Here is a 20483-nt window from a genome sequence, read left to right on the forward strand (position 1 = left end):
ACTTTATCAAATATTTATTGAGCCACTTCAAAATTAAGACACAGATGTTTGATGGAAGATTATGAAAGAAAAACAAGGAAACTCCATCTGTCTTTGGATAATATCTTGAGTCTTATTTGACAAATGTGAATAAAACGCGGACGTGCAGCGCGAGACTCACCCGCCATGGAGGATCTTTAAAGGGGCGTGGTCGCGTCGAAAGGGGGCGTTCCCCTCCGCTGCGGTCCTTCTCAACTACGCTCGCGCTCCTCTCAGCGGCACTCGGACCTTCTTCCCCTCCTTCCTCACCCGAACTCTCCGGCCAGACTCCGGTACCGCAGCAGAGATGTCCGGGGCGGCGGCGGCGGCGGCACCGAAGCGGCAGGACACGCGGAAATTCTTCGAGAACCTGTCCGGTACCGGCAAGTCCATCGCGGTGCTGACGAGCGGAGGAGATGCTCAAGGTAAACACACTCGTGCAGGCGAGACAGGTTGGATCTGAACGAACCAGACGTTCACCTGATCTCACTTTTAATTGGATTCCATTTTTTTCACCTAAAAATTAAAAAAAAAAAAATTCATTTCCGCTGTCAACTGTTAACTGCCGGACATTAGAGCCCGAGTCTTGACGAGTCCTGACGAGTCTTCACGAGTCTTTTCTTTGAGTCTCTTGTTACGCAACAGATGGATTCATCCTCACATTCTGTACTTTCAGAAGAAAACCAATAACCGCGTGAAAATGTCAAAGTTGTGACGTCAAACAGGTGTTTTAATTCTCAGATAAAAAATAAAAGCAGCACAAGTGACTTCTGGAGGCGCGTTTTTTTGTGGTTAAAATGTTCCTTTTTCTTCATTATAACGTTTTTTTACTGCACCAAATCGTGAGGAGACAGTTTTAAGTGTTGAGCGATAGAGTTCCGATATGGACCTTCAGAATAAAACCGCAGCTATTTGAAGTAGCTAGAGGTGCTTTTACTTTAAAGCGTCTTCCGGTAGTGAATGTTGGCGACTTGATGGAGGGTTGTGGCGCCTACGTGAGGATCAGCTACTGCAGTGATGCTGACGAGAACCGGAAACTTCAGAGTTCCTCGACGGTTCCGCTCGACATGGAGTGGTGTCAGAAGGATCCTGGTCCAGAAGTTCTGACCCAGTTGAAATAAACCGAGCCATTAGAACGGCTGTGGAAACTTTTTTTAAATTTTAATTGAAAATGTTTTTTTAAGCATTTAATAATTGTTAAAAAAAATGAATGAAAGAAATCGAATAATTTCAAAATGAACAATTTTTTATCCAAATAGTTCTATATTTTATTTCCAATCATTTAAAAATAAATTGTTCTAAAATAAATATTTTTTAATTTGTAGGATTTTAAATTAAATGTAAAATGTAAGCACTAATATACCAACATATGTATAATTACTTTAAAAGCCTAGGAATTCAAGATATATTTTTTATTTGTTTTTATTTTATTTTATTGTTTATTATTTATTTAGTTTTTATTTGTTCAGGCTTTTCCTTGATTTTCTGGAACTCCTGTTGTGTTATCAGTTTTATCTTGACCTTTAAAGTATATACTTTATTGAATATTGTTTTGATTGTTTAAGCGCTTTGTGACCCTGGTCTGGAAAAGCGCTATACAAATAAAAATTACGTACTTACTTATATATTTTATTTATTATATTTGTAAATTGAATATAATTCTTTTTTGTATTTTCACTTGATAAACAAAGACATTTGAAATGTTAAATAAAACCATGCAAAACTATGAAGGCCCTGATAAACTTCATACAGTGTGTCTTGGAAACAACTTACAAAGTAACAAAACATTTTTTTAGCCGCTTTTAAAAATTGTTTGTTTCAGTCCGTTTTGATTTTCAAGTTAGATGTGCACACATAGGTGGCGCTATTGAACGTGGCCATGACTCTGAGGAGCTTGTGTTTGCAGGCATGAACGCGGCCGTCAGGGCGGTGGTGAGGATGGGCATCTATGTGGGAGCGAAGGTCTACTTCATCCACGAGGTGAGTCCATGAAGACGTCCGAACATCTCAGTGATGAACATGTCAAACGTCTTCTCTCTCAGGGCTACCAGGGGATGGTGGACGGCGGAGAAAACATCAAGGAGGCCACGTGGGAGAGCGTCTCCAGCATGCTGCAAGTGGTGAGTCACGTGACCTCATGTGTGATGCTGAACTTTGTAAATATGTTGATGATTATTTATTAATGTTTATCATCAGAATTAACTTTTTTTTTTTCTTTCATTGTATGGAAGTTAGTCAGTGCCAGGATATTGAATGGTTACATTTAACAATTAAATTCCAAATCATTTATTCAAATGTTTTTTTTAAACATTTAATTATTTATAATTTAATTTGAAATGTCTATATTCAAATTTTAAATTTGTGTTTATTGAATCATTGTAATAAAATATTTCTATATTGAAAGGTTACATTATTTTTAAATAATAAAAACAGTGTTTTTTTTTTACATATTCTAATTACATGAATTAAAAAATAAACGTTCTTAACTTAATATATATATTTTTTCAAACTCATAGCTTTTGAAATAAAATACTTTTAATTTGAATTTAAAAGGCTTTAAATAAAAAATAACTTTATAATAATAAAATAATTTTGAATGATTGAATATCAAATATCAGACAAATGTATACAAAAAAAACTATATATAGTATATATACAAAAAAAAGGTTCATTTATTTCTTTAAAATATGTAATGTTTTAAAATAAAATATTTGATTCAAGCAAATGAAACCTTTGAATTTAAATTCAATAATTAATATATTCAATGTATAGATGATGAAAAAATACATTTAAATAAGTTAAAAAGAAATGTTAAATTCAATCATTCAATACACTCTTGTCACCGATTTACTTTCATATTATTGTTTCTTAAGACGATTGTTTTGGTGTTCTTGTAAAATCCCATCTACCCAGGGTGGCACGGTGATCGGCAGTGCTCGCTGTAAAGAGTTCCGGACCCGGGAGGGTCGACTCAGAGCCGCACAGAACCTGGTGGAGAAGAACATCACCAACCTGTGTGTGATCGGAGGAGACGGAAGTCTGACCGGAGCGAACCTGTTCCGGGAGGAGTGGAGCGGCCTGCTGGACCAGCTGCGGCAGCAAGGTGCCGGAGACCGGTCCGACCCGGGACCGTCAGAACTTCACATGATCCACTACTGTCATTAGTCAGTCAACTTCAGTCATCAAAAGGACAAATAAGTGTAACAACATTCTGCCGATGTCTGAAGACACAGTTGGTACAAATGCCATTATGTGGCATCATGCGGCATCATGCGGCATCATGCGGCATCACACCATTCCGAAAGTGTCACTTATTAATACATAAACTTAAAAAGCTCTGGAGTAGTTATGACATCATCAAAAGAGGACAAAAAGTGTAACAACATTCTCCTGATGTTTACAAAGTTTGTAGAAACACTGATGTGCGGCATCACAAATGTTAGCAACAGTCGTGACGTTGCTAGACTTGTCGTATATTATGACATCATCGTCACAGGTGCGACCCTGACCCGTGTCTTCACCCGCAGGTTCCATCGACGAAGAGGCGTCTCGCAACAACTCGGTGCTGCACATCGTCGGCATGGTCGGATCCATCGACAACGACTTCTGCGGCACCGACATGACCATCGGCACCGACTCAGCGCTGCACCGCATCATCGAGGTGGTGGACGCCATCATCACCACGGCTCAGAGGTGAGCTCGCCGGAGGACGGTGACAGGACCCAAGACTCTGACCTTGAACCTTCTCTGGTCAGTCACCAGAGGACGTTCGTGCTGGAGGTGATGGGCCGACACTGCGGGTACCTCGCCATGGTGAGCGCGCTGGCGTGCGGCGCCGACTGGGTCTTCATCCCGGAGATGCCACCAGAGGACGGCTGGGAGGACAACATGTGCCAGAAGCTGTCCGAGGTGAGACCTGAGACAGGAAGTCCCGTGGAGCAGGACCAGACTCGCGAATGCCGTGTCATTCCAGAACCGGCAGGAGAGGAAACGTCTGAACATCATCATCGTCGCCGAAGGAGCCATCGACAGCCATAACAAGCAGATCACGCCCGACTACATCAAGGAGGTGACGACGACTGATCGGAGGTTTGAACGTTTGATTGATGGCTCTTTGCTGGTCATGTGACTTCAGCTGGTCGTGCGCCGCCTTGGTTTCGACACTCGGGTCACCATTCTCGGCCACGTGCAGCGTGGCGGCACGCCGTCTGCCTTCGACCGAATCCTGGTGCGTGCCAAACTCTTTTGAGTCCATGTTGTCTAGCTTTAACCTTGTTAGCTAATGGCTACCACGTTAGAGTGTTAGCGCTACTGTTAGCCTTTAGCATAAGGATGTTTTCTTTGCTAGCTCTGCAGTCGTACTTGTGTTTTGTGTTCCTTAAAGGATCGGTTAAGGGTAAGTTTTAGGTGTTCCACTCCCTCGTTCCATCATGAGCCTTGCTCATAAGCTCCCACACGGTACTCGCCTTTTTAACGCTTTCACTGGTTATGGTCAAAAAGTTTAGCTTAAATCTTAGCTTTTTTCCATCACATAGTGACGTTAGCATTGAAGATTTGCCTTGGAGTCTAAGTTTGTTCTTAGACTCCAAGGCTCTATGTTGACATCATTTTGTTTTTGTCCAAATTGTTAAATAATGTGTTAGCTTTTAGCATTAGCATATTATTTTCGTTAGTTCACATCTGTAAGATATGTTTATTTGAAATCACTAAAAATGGACACCAACTACCTTATGGCTTGCAGGCGAGTCGTATGGGTGTCGAGGCCGTGTTGGCGCTGCTGGAGGCTTCTGCCGACACGCCGGCGTGCGTCGTTTCTCTGGTCGGGAACCAAGCAGTCCGGCTTCCGCTCATGGAGTGCGTTCAGATGGTGAGTCGCTGAGCCAAGAATGAAAGGAAAACCACAACCGACAACATTTGCTCTTCAGACCCAGGAGGTCCAGAAGGCCATGGACGAGAAGAAGTTTGAGGAGGCGGTGAAGCTGCGCGGCAGGTTGGTTAGCATGAGAAACAATCACTAGGACTAGCACTTCCTCTTCTCAACATCACAAACCTTCGTCTTTGGTTCAGGAGCTTTGAGAACAACCTCATCACCTACCGCCTCCTGTCACACCGCAACGACTCCGAGCTTCCCAACGTGAGTCACTTGAAGCACTCGTCACAAACGTGTTCTGACGATGTTTCGATTTCTAGAGCTCCTTCAACGTGGCGGTGCTGAATGTCGGCGCTCCGGCGGCCGGTATGAACGCGGCCGTGCGCTCCGCGGTCAGAGTGGGCATCGCTGAAGGCCACAAGATGTTCGCCGTCAACGACGGCTTCGAGGGATTGTACAAGGGACAGGTGAGGTTTGGCAAGAGCCCCTCGTTCCCTTCCTGATTCGTACGCCCTCCGTTCGTACGTTGCGACAAGTACCTTGACGTCACAATGTCACCGCAGTCACCCGGTCTTCAGGTCATCCACCAGTGTTTGGATCACGTTCAAATAAATTCCTTCCAGAAGATAACGTTCCAGTGAGGTCGACGTGACGTGAGACACTCCAAAGTCAGATAACTACGTGTCGGGTTTGACTTGCTGTCAGCGTTTCTGCAGCGACACAGCTTAGAAGTTCTTCAAACTGTGTTTAAAAGAAAGACAAACCAATAGTTTCGTTACAAACTACATCTGTCCTGCAATCCTGAATGCATCTTTCTAGACTTGGTGGTCTTCACCCAAACTGACTTGTGAACAATCTGAACTATACGAGACGGGCAGTCAAACTGGATCTTTACGAAACACGTTTGCTTGTTTAGATCAAGGAGATCAAGTGGGGCGACGTTGGAGGCTGGACTGGTCAGGGGGGCTCACTGCTGGGCACCAAGAGGTAGGAAGATTATGACCACCTAGCTACCAACATTTGTTGGCGCCCCCTGCTGACCCATGCTCTCGTGTTCCAGAACTCTTCCTGGGAAACATCTGGACCAGATTGCAGAGCAGATGCGGGTCCATAACATCAACGCTCTGCTCGTCATCGGAGGCTTCGAGGTAACCGCTTTTCGTCAAATGATATTGAAAATCATATGTTCACACATAACCGCCACCATTTTGTTTGCATCAAAAGTTCATCGCCATTTCCCGCCCCTACGATCATGTGTTCCATCTAAATTGACCCACGTGACCCTGTTCCCGATGTCATCGTCCTCCAGTTTAGGTGTTCCACCTATATCTGCATATCCCTTCGTGTGCCTTGCTCATGAGCTCCTGCACACGCGTGTACATGACCATCTTCCCCTGGTGTCTGTGGCATGTTTCCCATTCCTACTGCCCAGATGTTGTTCCGTACACGCTTGTGTTCCTTGGACTTTGTAGTAAGTCTCCGTCCGCTGCAGGCCTACGTGGGTTTGTTGGAACTTTCTACGGCGAGGGACCAGCACAGTGAGTTCTGCGTCCCCATGGTCATGGTCCCGGCCACGGTGTCCAACAACATACCCGGGTCGGACCTCAGTATCGGCTCCGACACGGCTCTGAACGCCATCACTGACGTGAGTGCGCCTGAGTGTTGCCAAGGGAGGTTGGGGGGTCGGGAGCTCGCTTCAGAAGACCAGAAGAGTCAAATCTGAACCCGCTGTCACATGACTCACAAGGGAGTCAGACTCGGGTCTGACTTGTGGTTCTGAAGTCAGAAGCGAGCTGGTCGGCCCGGAGGTGTCGGATGACCATAGCATGTTGTGGTCGGACTTCTGTGTTTGTTGTGAAAACTTCTTGAGCTGAAGGGCTCAAAACTCCACGCCTTGACCCCGAAGCTCTGGGACGCTTGCTAGAACTCCTTAAGACCACGTGACCTTGAACCGCCAGAACCCATTCCCACGCATACACAAGTATTAGCTTGGGTCCACTTGTGATTGACCAGAACTGAACCAGAACTCTGCAGTCGGGTCACAGCACGACCCACTTTTCATTCTGCACGGAATTACTGCTGGTGCCAGTTCAACGGAGTGAAAGACAATTCGAGTAGACAGCAATAACATTATGACCACCCTCAACGAAGCAAACACACTTCAACACACACAGAGTAGCTCAAACATGTCACCCCCTGCTGGTCTAACTGTTTATAACGCGACCATCAGGCTTTAGAGTCTCTGCTGGAGCTGTACGAGGCTCGGGCAAACTACGAGGAGTTTTGTGTCCCGATGTGCATGCTGCCCGCCACCATTAGTAGCAATGTTCCCGGCACCGACCTCACCATCGGGGCCGACACGGCCATCAACACCATCGTGCAGGTAAGGCTCGCTGCCAGTCTGCTACAATGTGCTGAATGCTGCGTAAAAATGTTTTTATTTTATATTGAAACATTAATCATTTCTAAAAAAAGTTACTTGAGCTAAGGTGCTAACAGTTAGCATTGCTAACAGTTAGCATGGCTAGCTATGCTGACAGTTAGCATTGCTAACAGTGGCTAGCTATGAAAAGAACCGCTGATTTTAGTGTTAATTTGTAACATTCCAAATATGAGTGAATATTTGAAGACTTGTTGAATGTCTGTCAGTTTTTTCTCTCAAGTTTTTCCAACAGGTTCAACAGCTGGTAGGTAAGACCTTAGCGATGGCACTATAGCGCCCCCTGCATGCTTGTCGGAGCTTTTGAGGATCATCAGAGATTAGAACGACAAACTCACCCTGGAATGTTCATGTGTTTGACTCAGTGATTCAGATATGATAAAAAATTAATTAAAACAGCTTTAACAACAGTAAAAACTAAAGGAAAAAACAAAAGTTTGACTCAACTGATCCTGCTGGTCCTCAAACAGTCATGTGATGTCTTTCCATGCATCACCTGACAGTAGTCGTCTCACCGCCTCCTGTCTCGCAGACGTGCGACCGCATCAAGCAGTCGGCCAGCGGCACCAAGAGGCGCGTCTTCATCATCGAGACCATGGGCGGCTACTGCGGCTACCTGGCCACCGTCGGGGGGCTGGCGGCCGGCGCCGACACCGTCTTCATCTACGAGGAACCCTTCGACATCCGAGACCTGCAGGTCGGTCCCAGTTCCTCCTCTCTTTTTGTCTCCCTCTGCTGGTGTTTTCACGCAACTGTGCATTAGGGGAACGTGGAGCACCTGACTCAGAAGATGAAGACCAGCATCCAGAGAGGTTTGGTGCTCAGGTGAGCCACCGTCTGAAGTGTGCGAGTGTGTGGTTACTTTTTTTTCCCCCTTTTGTGTTAAGGAATGAGAACTGCAACGAGAACTTCACCACCGACTTCATCTACCAACTCTACACTGAGGAGGGCAAAGGAGTTTTTGACTGCAGGAAGAACATCCTCGGACACATGCAGCAGGTGAGAGACGGTTAGAGGGAAGAGCTGGACAAAGAAAGAGGAAGAGAAAAGAAAGAGTGAAGAAAGAACAAGAAAATATAGTGGGTGAAAAGGTAAAGAAAGCAAAGGGGGGAAAAGAGAAGAACAAAGAAGGAGGGAGAGAAAATAAAGAAGAGACAAAGAAAGAGGAAAGAGTTGGACAAAGAAAGAGGAAGAGAAAATAAAAAGAGGGATAAAGAGAGTTAAGAAAGAACAAGAAAACATAGTGGGTGAAAAGGTAAAGAAAGCAAGGGGGGAAAAAAAAGAACAAAGAAGGAGGGAGAGAAAAGAAAGAGGGGACAAAGAAAGAATGAGATAAAGAAAGGAGGAAGAGAGTTAGGAAGGACAAAAGAAAGAAAGAGGTGCAAATAAAAAGGAATAACGAGAGAAAAGAAAGAGAGGGAGGAGGGTAAGTGGATGACACTCAACTTATCATTTCTTGTCCTGGCCACAGGGCGGCGCCCCATCTCCATTCGACAGGAACTTCAGCACCAAGATAGCAGCCAAGGCGGTCCAGTGGATCACCAGAACCTTGAAAGACTCCATCAAAGGAGGTGAGCTATACCCCTCCACTGCCCCCACCAGGTCACATGACCAGGTCACATGACTGTGTTTCCAGGACGAGTCTTCGCCAACTCGGCTGATAGCGCTTGTCTCCTGGGCATGAGGCGCCGAGCTCTGGTCTTCCAGCCCGTGTCGGAGTTGCGGGACGAGACCGACTTTGTGTAAGCGGGTTCGGGGGTGAGTGTCCAGAGGTGGTCCCGGTCCCTCATGTGTCCCGTCTCTCCGCAGACACCGCATCCCTAAAGAGCAGTGGTGGCTGAAGCTCCGCCCCCTCATGAAGATCCTGGCCAAGTACAAGACCAGCTACGACGTGTCCGACTCGGGCCAGCTGGAGCACGTGACCTCATTCAGAGCCAAGGAGAGCAACACTACGGCCAGCATCTGAGCGGGACCCCCAGATGAGACCCGCCCCAAGTGTGAGGAGGGGAGGAGGATGTGGCTCCTCGAGGACCGGACCGGACCAGGGCCCCGGATCAGGTTGTGGACCGGAGGGATCTAGATATTTAACGGATATATAAAGTAGAGATATGTGTCGTCACGCCGGAAGGTTCTGTCGCTTTCACGTCAAGATCGTTCTGCTGGATAAACCGGATCAGAACATCTAGTGTGCGTCGGCTACGTGTTGTCTTCATTAGTGAGTCTGCTGCTCTTGTGATCACGTGACTGTGTGGAACTTCCTGTCTGTCTTCACAATAAAGTGTTTGTCAACGTGAGAGTTGTGGAGTCTGTTGATTCACACGAGGATGAGAGAGAGAGAGAGAGAGAGAGGTAAAAGAAAAAGGGAGTGAAAAAAGTGACAAAAAATAAAGAGGGAGAAAAAAGACAAATAAAAGGAGAAAGGGAAGACAGCAAGGGAAAGAAAAGGGGAGAGATGGACAAAAAGCGAAGGAGAGAGAAAAGAAAGGGATCGAGAGAGAATAGAAAGAGGAATAGAGAAAAGAAAGAGAGGGGGAGAAAAGAAAGGGATAGCGAGGGAAAAGAGAGGAATAGAGAAAAGAGGGAGAGAAAAGAAAGAGGAATAGAGAAAAGAGGGAGAGGGTGAGAAAAGAAAGAGAGTGAGAGAATAGAACGAGGAATAGAGAAAAGAAATAGGGAGAGGGGGAGAAAAGAAAGGGATAGAGAGGGATTAGAAAGAGGAATAGAGAAAAGAAAGGGAGCGAGGGAGAGAAGAAAGATAGAGAGAGATTAGAAAGAGTAATGCAGAAATGAAAGAGGGAGAGAGTGAGAAAAGAAACGGATAGAGAGAATAGAAAGAGGAATAGAGAAAAGAAAGAGAGAGAGGGGGAGAAAAGAAAGGGATAGCGAGGGAATAGAGAGAGGAATAGAGAAAAGAGGGAGAGAAAAGAAAGAGGAATAGAGAAAAGAGGGAGAGGGTGAGAAAAGAAAGAGAGTGAGAGAATAGAACGAGGAACAGAGAAAAGAAATAGGGAGAGGGGGAGAAAAGAAAGGGATAGAGAGGGATTAGAAAGAGGAATAGAGAAAAGAAAGGGAGAGAGGGAGAAAAGAAAGATAGAGAGAGATTAGAAAGATTAATGGAGAAATGAAAGAGGGAGAGAGTGAGAAAAGAAAGAGGGAGGTAGTTGATCAGGTTGATTTCGTGACTCGAGTCATGACTTGTCAGAAAGAAACTACGATAAAGAAAAACAAAGTCTGGACCAAAGTTTGATGTTTCAGTCATGTTTGCATTAATATAATGACAGACATAACCGAGCCGAGATGGGTCGGTTCTGGACCATTTGTGCGTCTGTAGCGTGAAGTTGGACCTTTTAAAAAACGAGCATTACTTGATGACCCAGGATGGGTCTTTGCTGAGGGACTCGTTCTTTGGACCGAGGACAGCGAAGCCAGTCGTGCTCCGACCCGTTCCCAGATACCTGCACAGAACCAGAACCGTCAAAGTCCAGCAACACTCAGACCCACCGAGACACTCACCGGCCAGCTGCGTCCAGAAGGTTCTGCCGACTGACGGCAAACAGTCTCTCTCGGTACTGCTGCTTCATCTGGTCCGTGACCCCGCTGAGGAAGAGACTCATCCCTGAACACAAGAAAAACATGTGAGAAGAAGAAAGAGACGTAAAGACAACAGAAGGTTTTTTATGTCAATTATTGTGGAAAAACTAATGAAATCTTTCAAAATACAAATTACAGTATATATTCAATAATTCACACCTTTATCTGACGGGGCCACAGGTGAGTCCACGCCCGAGAAGACGGACAGTTTGGCCTCATCGATGTCCTGCTCCGAGAACTGACCTGACTGGGCCCAGTCCACGGCACCTCTGAACGCCGCTAGAGTCTGGACAGAGTTGGGGTCTCTGAGAGAGACGGAGACAGAGAGTGAGACGGAGGGTGAGATGGAGGGTGAGACGGAGAGAGAGTTGGAAAGAGAGTTGGAGAGAGAGACAGAGAGAGAGATGGAGGGTGAGGCGGAGAGTGAGGCGGAGAGTGAGGCGGAGAGTGATGCGGAGAGTGAGGCGGAGAGTGAGGCGGAGAGTGAGGCGGAGTGTGAGGCGGAGAGTGAGGCGGAGAGTGAGGCGGAGAGTGATGCGGAGAGTGAGGCGGAGAGTGAGGCGGAGAGTGAGGCGGAGAGTGAGGCGGAGAGTGAGGCGGAGAGTGAGGCGGAGAGTGAGGCGGAGAGTGAGGCGGAGAGTGATGCGGAGAGTGAGGCGGAGAGTGAGGCGGAGAGTGAGGTGGAGAGTGAGGCGGAGAGTGATGCGGAGAGTGAGGCGGAGAGTGAGGCGGAGAGTGAGGCGGAGTGTGAGGCGGAGAGTGAGGTGGAGAGTGAGGCGGAGAGTGATGCGGAGAGTGAGGCGGAGAGTGAGGCGGAGAGTGAGGTGGAGAGTGAGGCGGAGAGTGATGCGGAGAGTGAGGCGGAGAGTGAGGCGGAGAGTGAGGCGGAGAGAGTGGCGGAGAGAGAGGCGGAGAGAGTGGCGGAGAGACAGGCAGAGGGTGATACGGAGAGTGAGAAAGAGAGTGAGGCGGAGAGAGAGGCGGAGAGAGGCGGAGAGTGATACGGAGAGTGAGAAAGAGAGTGAGGCGGAGAGAGAGGCGGAGAGAGAGGTGGAGAGTGATACGGAGAGAGAGAAAGAGTGAGGCGGAGAGAGAGGTGGAGAGTGAGAAAGAGAGTGATACAGAGAGTGAGAAAGAGAGTGAGGCGGAGAGAGAGGTGGAGAGAGAGGTGGAGAGTGAGAAAGAGAGTGAGGCGGAGAGAGAGGCGGAGAGTGATACAGAGAGTGAGAAAGAGAGTGAGGCGGAGAGAGAGGCGGAGAGTGATACGGAGAGAGGCGGAGAGTGAGAAAGAGAGTGAGGCGGAGAGTGATGCGGAGAGAGTGGCGGAGTGAGTGGCGGAGAGACAGGCAGAGGGTGATACGGAGAGAGAGGCGGAGAGTGATACGGAGAGTGAGAAAGAGAGTGAGGCGGAGAGAGAGGCGGAGAGTGATAAGGAGAGATAGACGAAAAGTGATATGGAGAGAGAGGCGGAGAGTGAGACAGAGAGTGAGACAGAGAGTGATAAGGAGAGTGATAAGGAGAGTGATAAGGAGAGTGTCTCCTCTGAGATTGAACACACCTGTAGGAGTAGAAGGTGAAGAGGCCTCCGGTTCCCATCCTGGCCCCGCCTCCGTAGGCTCCGCCCTTTTCCCGGATCTCTCTGTGCAGGAACTTGGCCGACATCATCCGGGCCAGAACCACCAGGCTGGCGTTGTCCTCGTGGCAGAAAGGAACCGCTCGGACCGCCTCGCTGGTGAAGTTGACGGGGAAGGGCATCTGGAAGAAGGTCTTCATGGGACACGGCTCGAAGTTCGGCTCCTGGACCAGAGAGGCGTTAAGACGAGCGGTTCTGATCGGAGCGACGTTTGGACTCACCGAGACCAGACTCCGGCTCAGGCCAGAGTCACACTGAGGATCCAGAGGACGCTGAAGACGACAGAAGTTAAAGAAGTTTATTTAAGCTAAATTCAACAATTTCTAAAAATTTAAATTATTTGTGAATATTTAAATTATTGATTAAAACAAATTCAATATTTTCCAATAATTCAAAAATAAATTGAGTAAATTCAGAACATTTTAATTAGTAGACTTTTAAATACAATGTAAAAATGTCATGTGATCGTCCGTGCTGTTTCATGATTGGCTATTGAATTTAAAAGACTACGAATTGAAAAATATTGAATTTAGAAACCTATATTTTTAATTATTGGAATTAAAATATTAAACTCCATATTTAAAATAAAATGTATTCATTCTGAAAAAATATTTCAATTTTTCCTTAAAGACAAATTCAATACATTTCAATATAGAAATTCTAACAATTATTTCTGTTTAATTATAGGAATTATAAATAAGAAAAACAAAAAAAAAACAATGTGTATGAAAAATGTAATAAATTGTTGAAACATTTGAATGGATTTATTTATTTATATTAAAAAAGGTAATTAAACATTTAAATATACAAATTATTTAATTCAATGATTTAAAAAAGAAAAATGCTTTAAAAAATATTTCAATTTTAATTCTAAATAAAGTTAAATCCAACCATATATTCTGATACTTCTATAGTCACATGACTTTGTGCCTTACCTGCACGATACTCGGCCGCACAGACTTGCGTTGCTTCCTGGTTCCGGCCACGTCCCCCATGAAGGTCTCTAGGTGTTTGACCGAGTCCTGGATCTTCTGAGGAGCGGCGTTGATGGCACACCTGGAGGAGGAGACTCCAGTCAATGACACCTGTCCACACATGGACCGGTCCACGATGAGTCACCTCATGTTCTCAGGGTTCAGAAGGTGCTTCCTGATCCTGGACAGAGTCCGGGTGACCGGGCTCAGGTCCGACATCTCCGCGATCCGCTTCATGAACTTCACCTGCACGACCAGAGCGACTGTGACTCAAGACATCTGTGAGATTCATGGATCTACTCATGGTTTACCTGATCCATCCCGTCGAAGGTCTCCTGCAGGTCTCCCGCCGGGCTCAGGTGTCGGCCCGCCCGGGTCATGGCGTACATGTGACCACAGTTGGGGATTCCATTGGCCAGCTCCTGCGCCGACATCATCACCAGGACGCGCAGCCGCTCCTCGTCTTTCAGGTGAGGGCTGAAACATGTCAGGGTTTAAGAGGAGGTCCGGGTCTTGAGGCGAGTCTTGGTGGGGGGGGGGGGGGGGTCACCTGTTGAAAATGTCCCTCCAGAGTCCAAACATGTGAGGAAGGTTCCGGTCCAGACAGGATGAATTAAGGACCACGCCCTGGAACAAGAACCACCAACGTGTCAATCATGTGTTGATGAAAATATCGAGATGAAAATAGTCGCAGTGTTTGTGTATTTTTGTGTTGATCCCACACACGCGTCCTGACCCGGTCCACTGACCCGGTCCACTGACCCGGTCCACTGACCTGCTCATACATGTCGAGCTGGGATGAGTCGGAGACGACCTGGGTGGACACCGACATGCCTCCGGTCCTCAGATCCATCTGCTGGGCCTGCTGCCTGTAGTCCAGATCTCCAGAGCCCATCCTGTGGAGGACCAGCAGGACTTTGGGTCAGCGGGGAGTTCGGCGGGTGAGACGGTGTTGCGCAAAACCCACTTGGTGATGACGTCGCAGAAGAGCGGCACGTAGAGCTTTAGGTCCTCGGGCAGCGTGTTGAGACTGCACATGGCTCGAAAGTAGACCAGGCCGTTGGTGGGCTGCTCGCACAGCTGGACTGGAACTCCTCCTGGAGGGGTCGGGGGGGAGATCATGGGTCAGGACCTCCCTTACAAGTCTAGTTCGAGAGAGAGGTGATGAACCTGCGGAGGTGACGTGGACGTGGGTGAGCGGGAGCTCCGGCTGGATGTCCGACAGTTTCAGGGCCGGCAGACATGAATAGTCCTGAGGTTGACTCTGGAACTCCAGCAGCTCTAGACCTGTGAGAGACCAGGACGGGCAGAGGGACTTCAGCACCAAGCTACTGTCGTGTCAGTCGAGATCAGGGTCAGACAGGTTCTCACACTTCTGGTAGATCTCCTGCCGGTCATTCTGGGTCAGGTCCTGGATCTTCTTCTGGAGCTTCTCTTCTTCGGCTCGGGCCTGTTTTTCGAGGAAGTCCTTGTCGGGACTCATGGCCAGAGTCAGCCTGTGCGTGTTGTCCTGTAGAAGACACCGGTTGAGACAGGAGACGTCACCCCAGGTCCACACGTCATCTCATCTCTCACCCTGAAGTAGTGCGCCACTTTTTCCTGGAGGAAACCAGAGTTCTCCCGCAGCTCCCGACGGAACCGCTCGACGTTCTCGCTGATCTTCAGCAGCTCCACGGGGTCTCCATCGTGGTTCCACAGTGACGCGATGTTCTGGCAGAGACCACACACATTAGTGTCCATGTGACTTGAGGAGCCGCCACGTGACCCGAAGAGGGACCACGTGACACGAGAAGCAAACCGTGACCCGAAAAGCGACCCTGTGACCCGAGGAGTTAACAAGTGACCCCAGGAGAGAATACATGACACGATGTGACCTACTAAATCTAGTTCTCTACTTGAGTATCAAAAGTAAAATAAAATAAAATCTGACAAAAAAAACAACACATTTCAGTCAAATACTTAGATAAGTATATAAATAACATGACGGCAGAAGTGTCACCGCGAGCCAGCAGAGGGCGCCATATGTGCCGGCAGCAGCTCACCGATGCCAAGTACAGGCCAAATTTGGTGGTCTGGTGCTTCATCTTGACCTCCAGTGTGTGCAGGACAGCCTCGATCTGCTCGTCCTCGAAGCCGTTCCTGACACCAGAGAGTCGCACAATTATCACAACACTGACCCACACAACACACACACACACACACACACACACACACACACACACACACACACACAGACAGAGAGAGAGAGACTCACCGGATGATGTCGTCCAGGGTGCGAGCGATGATTTCTTTGACTCGCTCTTCGTCGTCCTCCGACACCCCCTGCAGGCCGATACTGAAGGACGCTTCTCTGGTGTAGTCGTCGTAGCTGCGGGACATGACGGGCGTTGACGTTTGTTTTTTTTCCATTCATGTGCGAGTCACTCACCCCGTCGAGGAGGAGAAGTCGGTCCCGATCTTGGGCTCGATGAGAGACTTGTAGAAGGGCGAGTTTGGTCCGGAGATCATCAGGTAGGACAGCAGGCTGAGAGTGAAGCTCTCGAAGGTGTCGGTGATGCTGCGAGGAGGAAGAGAGGTGAAAACACAAACACACACACACCTGTGAGCGAGAGTGTGTGTTCTTACTCGCCCAGCAGGTAGCTGACGCACAGCGTGTTCTGCCGGGCGGGGTCAGGAGCGAGGGCGTCGGGGTTGCAGGTCACACGATCTTCTCTCTGTGGGTGAGGGACACAGCGGGTGAGACTCGGGGTTCAGGTCGGGGGCGAGGGGAGACGGGTGCTGACCGGGGTGGTCCAGTGCGGCTGGGGCGGGACCTCCGTGTTGGGGTGGATGCGTTGGAATTTGAAAAGCGCTTCTTCTTGGATCTGCTGCAGGTGTTGCTCCAGAGGAAGATCCCCGTAGGTGAAGAACCTGAGCAGACGTCATGAAAAGATCTGGAACTTGTAGAAGTGTGTGACATATGGAAGTATATCGCTGCCATGAATACTGAATAATTGAATTAAACACTTCAAAAACTTTTTTGAATTGTTGTTTTGAAAATTAGTATTTATTAAGATTTAGACGAGTTATTATTAAAGTTAAATTCTAAATTAAATTCCATTATTTTTTGTATTTGAATTTTTCATTATTTAATTAAAAAATGAACAAATTATGTTCTTTTGTAAAACATAGAGTTTGATGTTATAATGCCAATAATTCAAAAATAAATGTTCTAAATTCAATTAAAACATTTTTTTATTTGTATACTTTTAAATTCAATATAAAGATGTTGATATAATAGTGTAGAAAATTAAAAAAAAATATGACATTTTGGAAAATTTATTTTTTACACATTTCAAATATTTAAATCCTTAAAAAACATTTAAATTAAATAGTTCAAAGTTTCAACATTTTAAATACTCAATTCAATATTCTGACGACACTGATCTACTTCCATATGCGACGCTCACACGCGTGACTGGCTCACCGGGCATTGCTGGGGTGGTAGTGGGAGGCGTGGAAGCTCCGGAGCTGCTCCCAGGTCAGCTCAGGGATGCAGAGCGGTTCTCCTCCGGACACCACGGAGTAGGTGTGGTCGGGGAACAGCTTGTTCTTCAGGTGCGTCTCATACACGGTCTCGTTGTTGGACTGCAGGTGAACGACACCACAAAGTCACGCAAAACGTCTGCAGCAACACAACACAGTAGTTGGACCTACGAACGCTCCCTTCATCTCGTTGAAGACCACGCCCTTGAACACCAGCGGGGACGCCGGATCTTTGGGGTTCTCGTTCTCCAGCCTCCAGCCCTCCTGCCTGGTGTCGCACATTCTCACGTCAACATCAGGACGACGACAGTAAATACGGAAGTAAATCAGTGCCATCGGAAAATATTGAATTAATTTGCAATTTCCAACGTTAAAACTTTGAATCGGTTTATTGTAATGTTGTTGTTTTTAAGCATTAAATAGTTTTTTCCAATTATTTAATTCAAGAATTTGTATATTGAGAGGTTGATGATTAAAAATAATGTTATTGGATTTTTAAGAAGTCTTATCTTTTCAAAATATTTCTTATATATATCTTTTTCCCCACAAAGCTTAATATTCTCATTTAAAAAACATCTAAAATGGAAAATTTTAAATTTGTAACCTTTAAAATTTATTATAAAAATGTTTGTATTCCACCAGACAATACCAAAAGTGGACCGAGCTACTTTTACTTTTATTTTTATAATTAATTTAAAGGCCTACAAATTAAAAAAAAAATAATAATAATTTAAGATTTCTTTTTTTTAATTATTGGAATAAGAATGTCAAACTCTATGTAAAAAAGTGTTTAATTTTTAAAAAATATATATAAAAAGAGCTCTAATTCAATATTAAAAAGTGGACTTTCAATAAACAAATGATTGAACTCAGTTATTTAAAAAAAATGCAATTCTCAACAACATTTGGATGAAGTTTTTCAAAGGTTCAACGTAGAAACATATGACACTGATAATAATAATAATAATAATGGCACTGATATCCGTCACACAACTCACCAGAAGTCCAGCTCTCGTAAACAAGGGAAGAAAACGGCGTTGAGATAAACCGACAGAAGATTCTGGAAGTCTTTTCCGTTCTGAGTCGAGAACGGATACATGGTGAAGTCCCTGGCTGCTCCGGAGAAACACAACATCAGCGCACACACACACACACACACAAACACACAAACAAGAGTAGCAACTGTCACTACTTGTGTAACACACAATGAGACCAGTGTGTGCGCGAGTCACCTGTGAAGGCGTTCATGAAGGTGGACAGAGATCTGTTGAGCATCCTGAAGAAAGGGTCTCTGCAGGGGAACTTGTGGGAGCCACACAGAACCGTGTGCTCCAGGATGTGGGGCACCCCGGTGCTGTCCATGGGGGTCGTCCTGAACTGGACACTGGACCCGAGAGCAGAACCTCAGAAGCGAAACAATGCGCTTCTAAACCACGCATGTCGCCCGGCTCACCTGAACAGGTTGTTGGAGTCATCTCGGGCCGCGTGAAGATACTGAGCTCCCGTCGTGTCGTGGTCCAGCTTGACGGCGGTCAGGAACAAGTCCGGCACTCGGACCACCTGGAGGTTGAGAAGTTCAAGACGGTGTCGGTCTGTGAGCGCCCCCTACAGGACGAGCGAGGTCACACACCTCTTTGACCGTGAAGCCGTGGATCTTCTGTCCGGGCTGATACTGCAGCGCTCGCTCCGCTGCCGACGTGCTCTTGAGCCTCCATGACGCTCGACATCGCTGGAAACTACACGACAAACACAAGACTGAAAACAAACACTAACAAGTGCAGTTGTGACCATAATACTGACAAAATTAACAAGTAAGTAAGTAAGTAAGTAAGTAGTTTTTATTTGTATAGCGCTTTTCCAGACCAGGGTCACAAAGCGCTTAAACAATCAATCCAATATTCAATAAAGTATATACTTTAAAGGGCAAGATAAAACTGATATAAGTAAAACATATACAACTAAAGAAGACATAATAATAAGAGAAATGAAAGGTGGTGAGAGCTGTGGATGGTCAGGGAAGGTTGTTATTCTTGTAAACAATAAAGTTTCAAAGCATGACTTTTTCTCCATGAATTTTAAAGATGGAAACTTATAACAGAATTTTTATAATGTAAGATAAAAAACAAAAGGTATTGCGTTGAGGATGAACCCAAGAACGATGGCAAGCTCATGGGTTCTTTTCTCCAACAACACGCCATACAAGATATTTTATTTCGTTTTATTAGAAATATTAATTAAAATTAAGAAACAACCAGTGGTTGAAATCATCCCAAATATCATTTAAAAATATTATATATTAAAATATCCCCTTGTTTCACATTACATTATAGTCAAGTTAACTGTATTTTCTTAACTTTTGAAACACTATTTACCTCGAAATTTTAGTGTCTTTTTCTTTTTTATTATTTAGAAAAAAAATAGTCTAACTGCTGTTATATTTGATACATATGGCATCAGTTATTTAACAAGAATATTACGAATATTAATTTAATTTTAATCAAAATTCGTATTCTGTGATCAGTAACGTTATGTCAATTTCACGTTGGTTTGACTTCCTGACGTTTTTCTAACTCACCTCGTGTAGCGAAGCTTCTCTATGAACGACCTCGTTTGCCGCAACATTTCCGCGTCACTGACACCGCGACTGTTGTCGCTACTTTTAGAATGTTTAAGGATTTATCTCGAATTCTTGCATCAGAAGGAATGATGCCGGTGAGCAATGGAGGTCATGCGCGCGGTGATGACGTAGCGTTACATGAGTGGCTGCGCTTCGGGTTGATGACGTAGGGAAGGATCCATTGGATGGAAAAGTAAAGTCTTAAACTGATATAATTCTAGCGCCAGTTTGGTTTGCGGCTATTGGCTATGAAAAGTGCGTCTGTATTTTACTGTAAACGATAAATTATGACGGTTTATATAAAATGCGTTGGCGTTACGTCATCACCCGTCGCAGCACCTTAAACACCCGAGCAGATCTGGTAGTTACGACACCGGCTTTATTTTTATTTTTTTTTGTCAAGACTTTTCATTCCCTGTGTTTATGATTTGTTTGTTTTTTTAAATAAAAAAATAAAATAAAATCAAGGTGACGACATCGTCCCCCCGCGGAGGGAGGGCAGAAGACTCGGCTGTCGGTCCAGTGAGGTGCGTCGGTCTCCGCCGGTCCGCGCGCGCGCGTCACCAACACGTCAGTCTCACGCTGACGTCGCGCGCTGTGAACATGTTTATGTTGATTCTGTCTCCACGTGTTGTGACTAAAACATTTTTTTTTTTTTTCCCTGAACAAATCTGACTTTCGGAAAAAAGTGAAGCCGCCAGCTGGTTCCGGACGACGGGTCGAGAAGAGGACGAGCCCGGGCGGGAGGAGGAAGAGGAGGGAGAGGAAGGTTGTGTGACTGCGGGAGGATGTTGCGCACTTGTATTTACCTCCTG

The 20483-nt window shown here is 46.0% G+C and overlaps 2 protein-coding genes across 3 annotated transcripts; one reads left to right on the forward strand and one right to left on the reverse strand.

Annotated features, from left to right (window-relative positions):
• The first annotated feature begins 233 nt into the window (after positions 1–233).
• Positions 234–9622, forward strand: LOC148063949 (ATP-dependent 6-phosphofructokinase, platelet type-like). 2 transcript variants are annotated; one of them, XM_087810572.1, is made up of 21 exons: positions 234–443; positions 1925–1998; positions 2061–2138; positions 2932–3121; positions 3546–3711; positions 3774–3927; positions 3992–4087; positions 4154–4246; positions 4760–4885; positions 4944–5008; positions 5086–5152; positions 5209–5355; positions 5805–5875; positions 5949–6036; positions 6381–6533; positions 7861–8025; positions 8092–8153; positions 8216–8327; positions 8800–8899; positions 8965–9070; positions 9138–9622. In XM_087810572.1, exons 1-21 carry the CDS (start codon positions 326–328, stop codon positions 9292–9294), a joined length of 2388 nt encoding a protein of 795 aa, XP_087666698.1. In that variant the 5' UTR covers positions 234–325; the 3' UTR covers positions 9295–9622. The 2 variants fall into 2 exon arrangements, with proteins under 2 accessions (XP_087666698.1, XP_087666697.1); XM_087810571.1 differs by lacking the exon at positions 6381–6533 and adding an exon at positions 7119–7271.
• Positions 9623–10570: 948 nt separating this feature from the next.
• Positions 10571–19770, reverse strand: pitrm1 (pitrilysin metallopeptidase 1). The gene is made up of 26 exons (XM_087811598.1): positions 19627–19770; positions 18682–18787; positions 18505–18611; positions 18284–18435; positions 18050–18164; positions 17223–17319; positions 16993–17153; positions 16310–16436; positions 16152–16240; positions 15955–16083; positions 15781–15894; positions 15569–15665; positions 15102–15236; positions 14898–15036; positions 14697–14813; positions 14494–14623; positions 14302–14422; positions 14077–14153; positions 13838–14003; positions 13672–13772; positions 13488–13608; positions 12774–12824; positions 12478–12716; positions 11079–11224; positions 10842–10944; positions 10571–10783 (listed from the first exon to the last, which is right to left on the reverse strand). Exons 1-26 carry the CDS (start codon positions 19671–19673, stop codon positions 10690–10692), a joined length of 3081 nt encoding a protein of 1026 aa, XP_087667724.1. The 5' UTR covers positions 19674–19770; the 3' UTR covers positions 10571–10689.
• Between the last annotated feature and the right edge of the window lie 713 nt (positions 19771–20483).

Source organism: Callionymus lyra, chromosome 16 (genome assembly GCF_982586985.1).
Source record: "Callionymus lyra chromosome 16, fCalLyr1.hap1.1, whole genome shotgun sequence".
Taxonomy (NCBI): domain Eukaryota; kingdom Metazoa; phylum Chordata; class Actinopteri; order Syngnathiformes; family Callionymidae; genus Callionymus; species Callionymus lyra.

Bases quoted from the DNA above. Each gene is read 5' to 3' on its own strand.
- LOC148063949 (XM_087810572.1), top strand. From the start codon at position 326: ATGTCCGGGGCGGCGGCGGCGGCGGCACCGAAGCGGCAGGACACGCGG. The intron at 444-1,924 runs GTAAACACACTC...TTGTGTTTGCAG, and splicing joins GAGCGGAGGAGATGCTCAAG to GCATGAACGCGGCCGTCAGG. The intron at 8,328-8,799 runs GTGAGAGACGGT...TCCTGGCCACAG, and splicing joins TCCTCGGACACATGCAGCAG to GGCGGCGCCCCATCTCCATT.
- pitrm1 (XM_087811598.1), bottom strand. From the start codon at position 19,673: ATGTTGCGGCAAACGAGGTCGTTCATAGAGAAGCTTCGCTACACGAG. The intron at 12,717-12,773 runs GTGAGTCCAAAC...TCTCTGGTCCAG, and splicing joins TGAGCCGGAGTCTGGTCTCG to GAGCCGAACTTCGAGCCGTG. The intron at 10,945-11,078 runs GTGTGAATTATT...TCTTGTGTTCAG, and splicing joins TGTGGCCCCGTCAGATAAAG to GGATGAGTCTCTTCCTCAGC.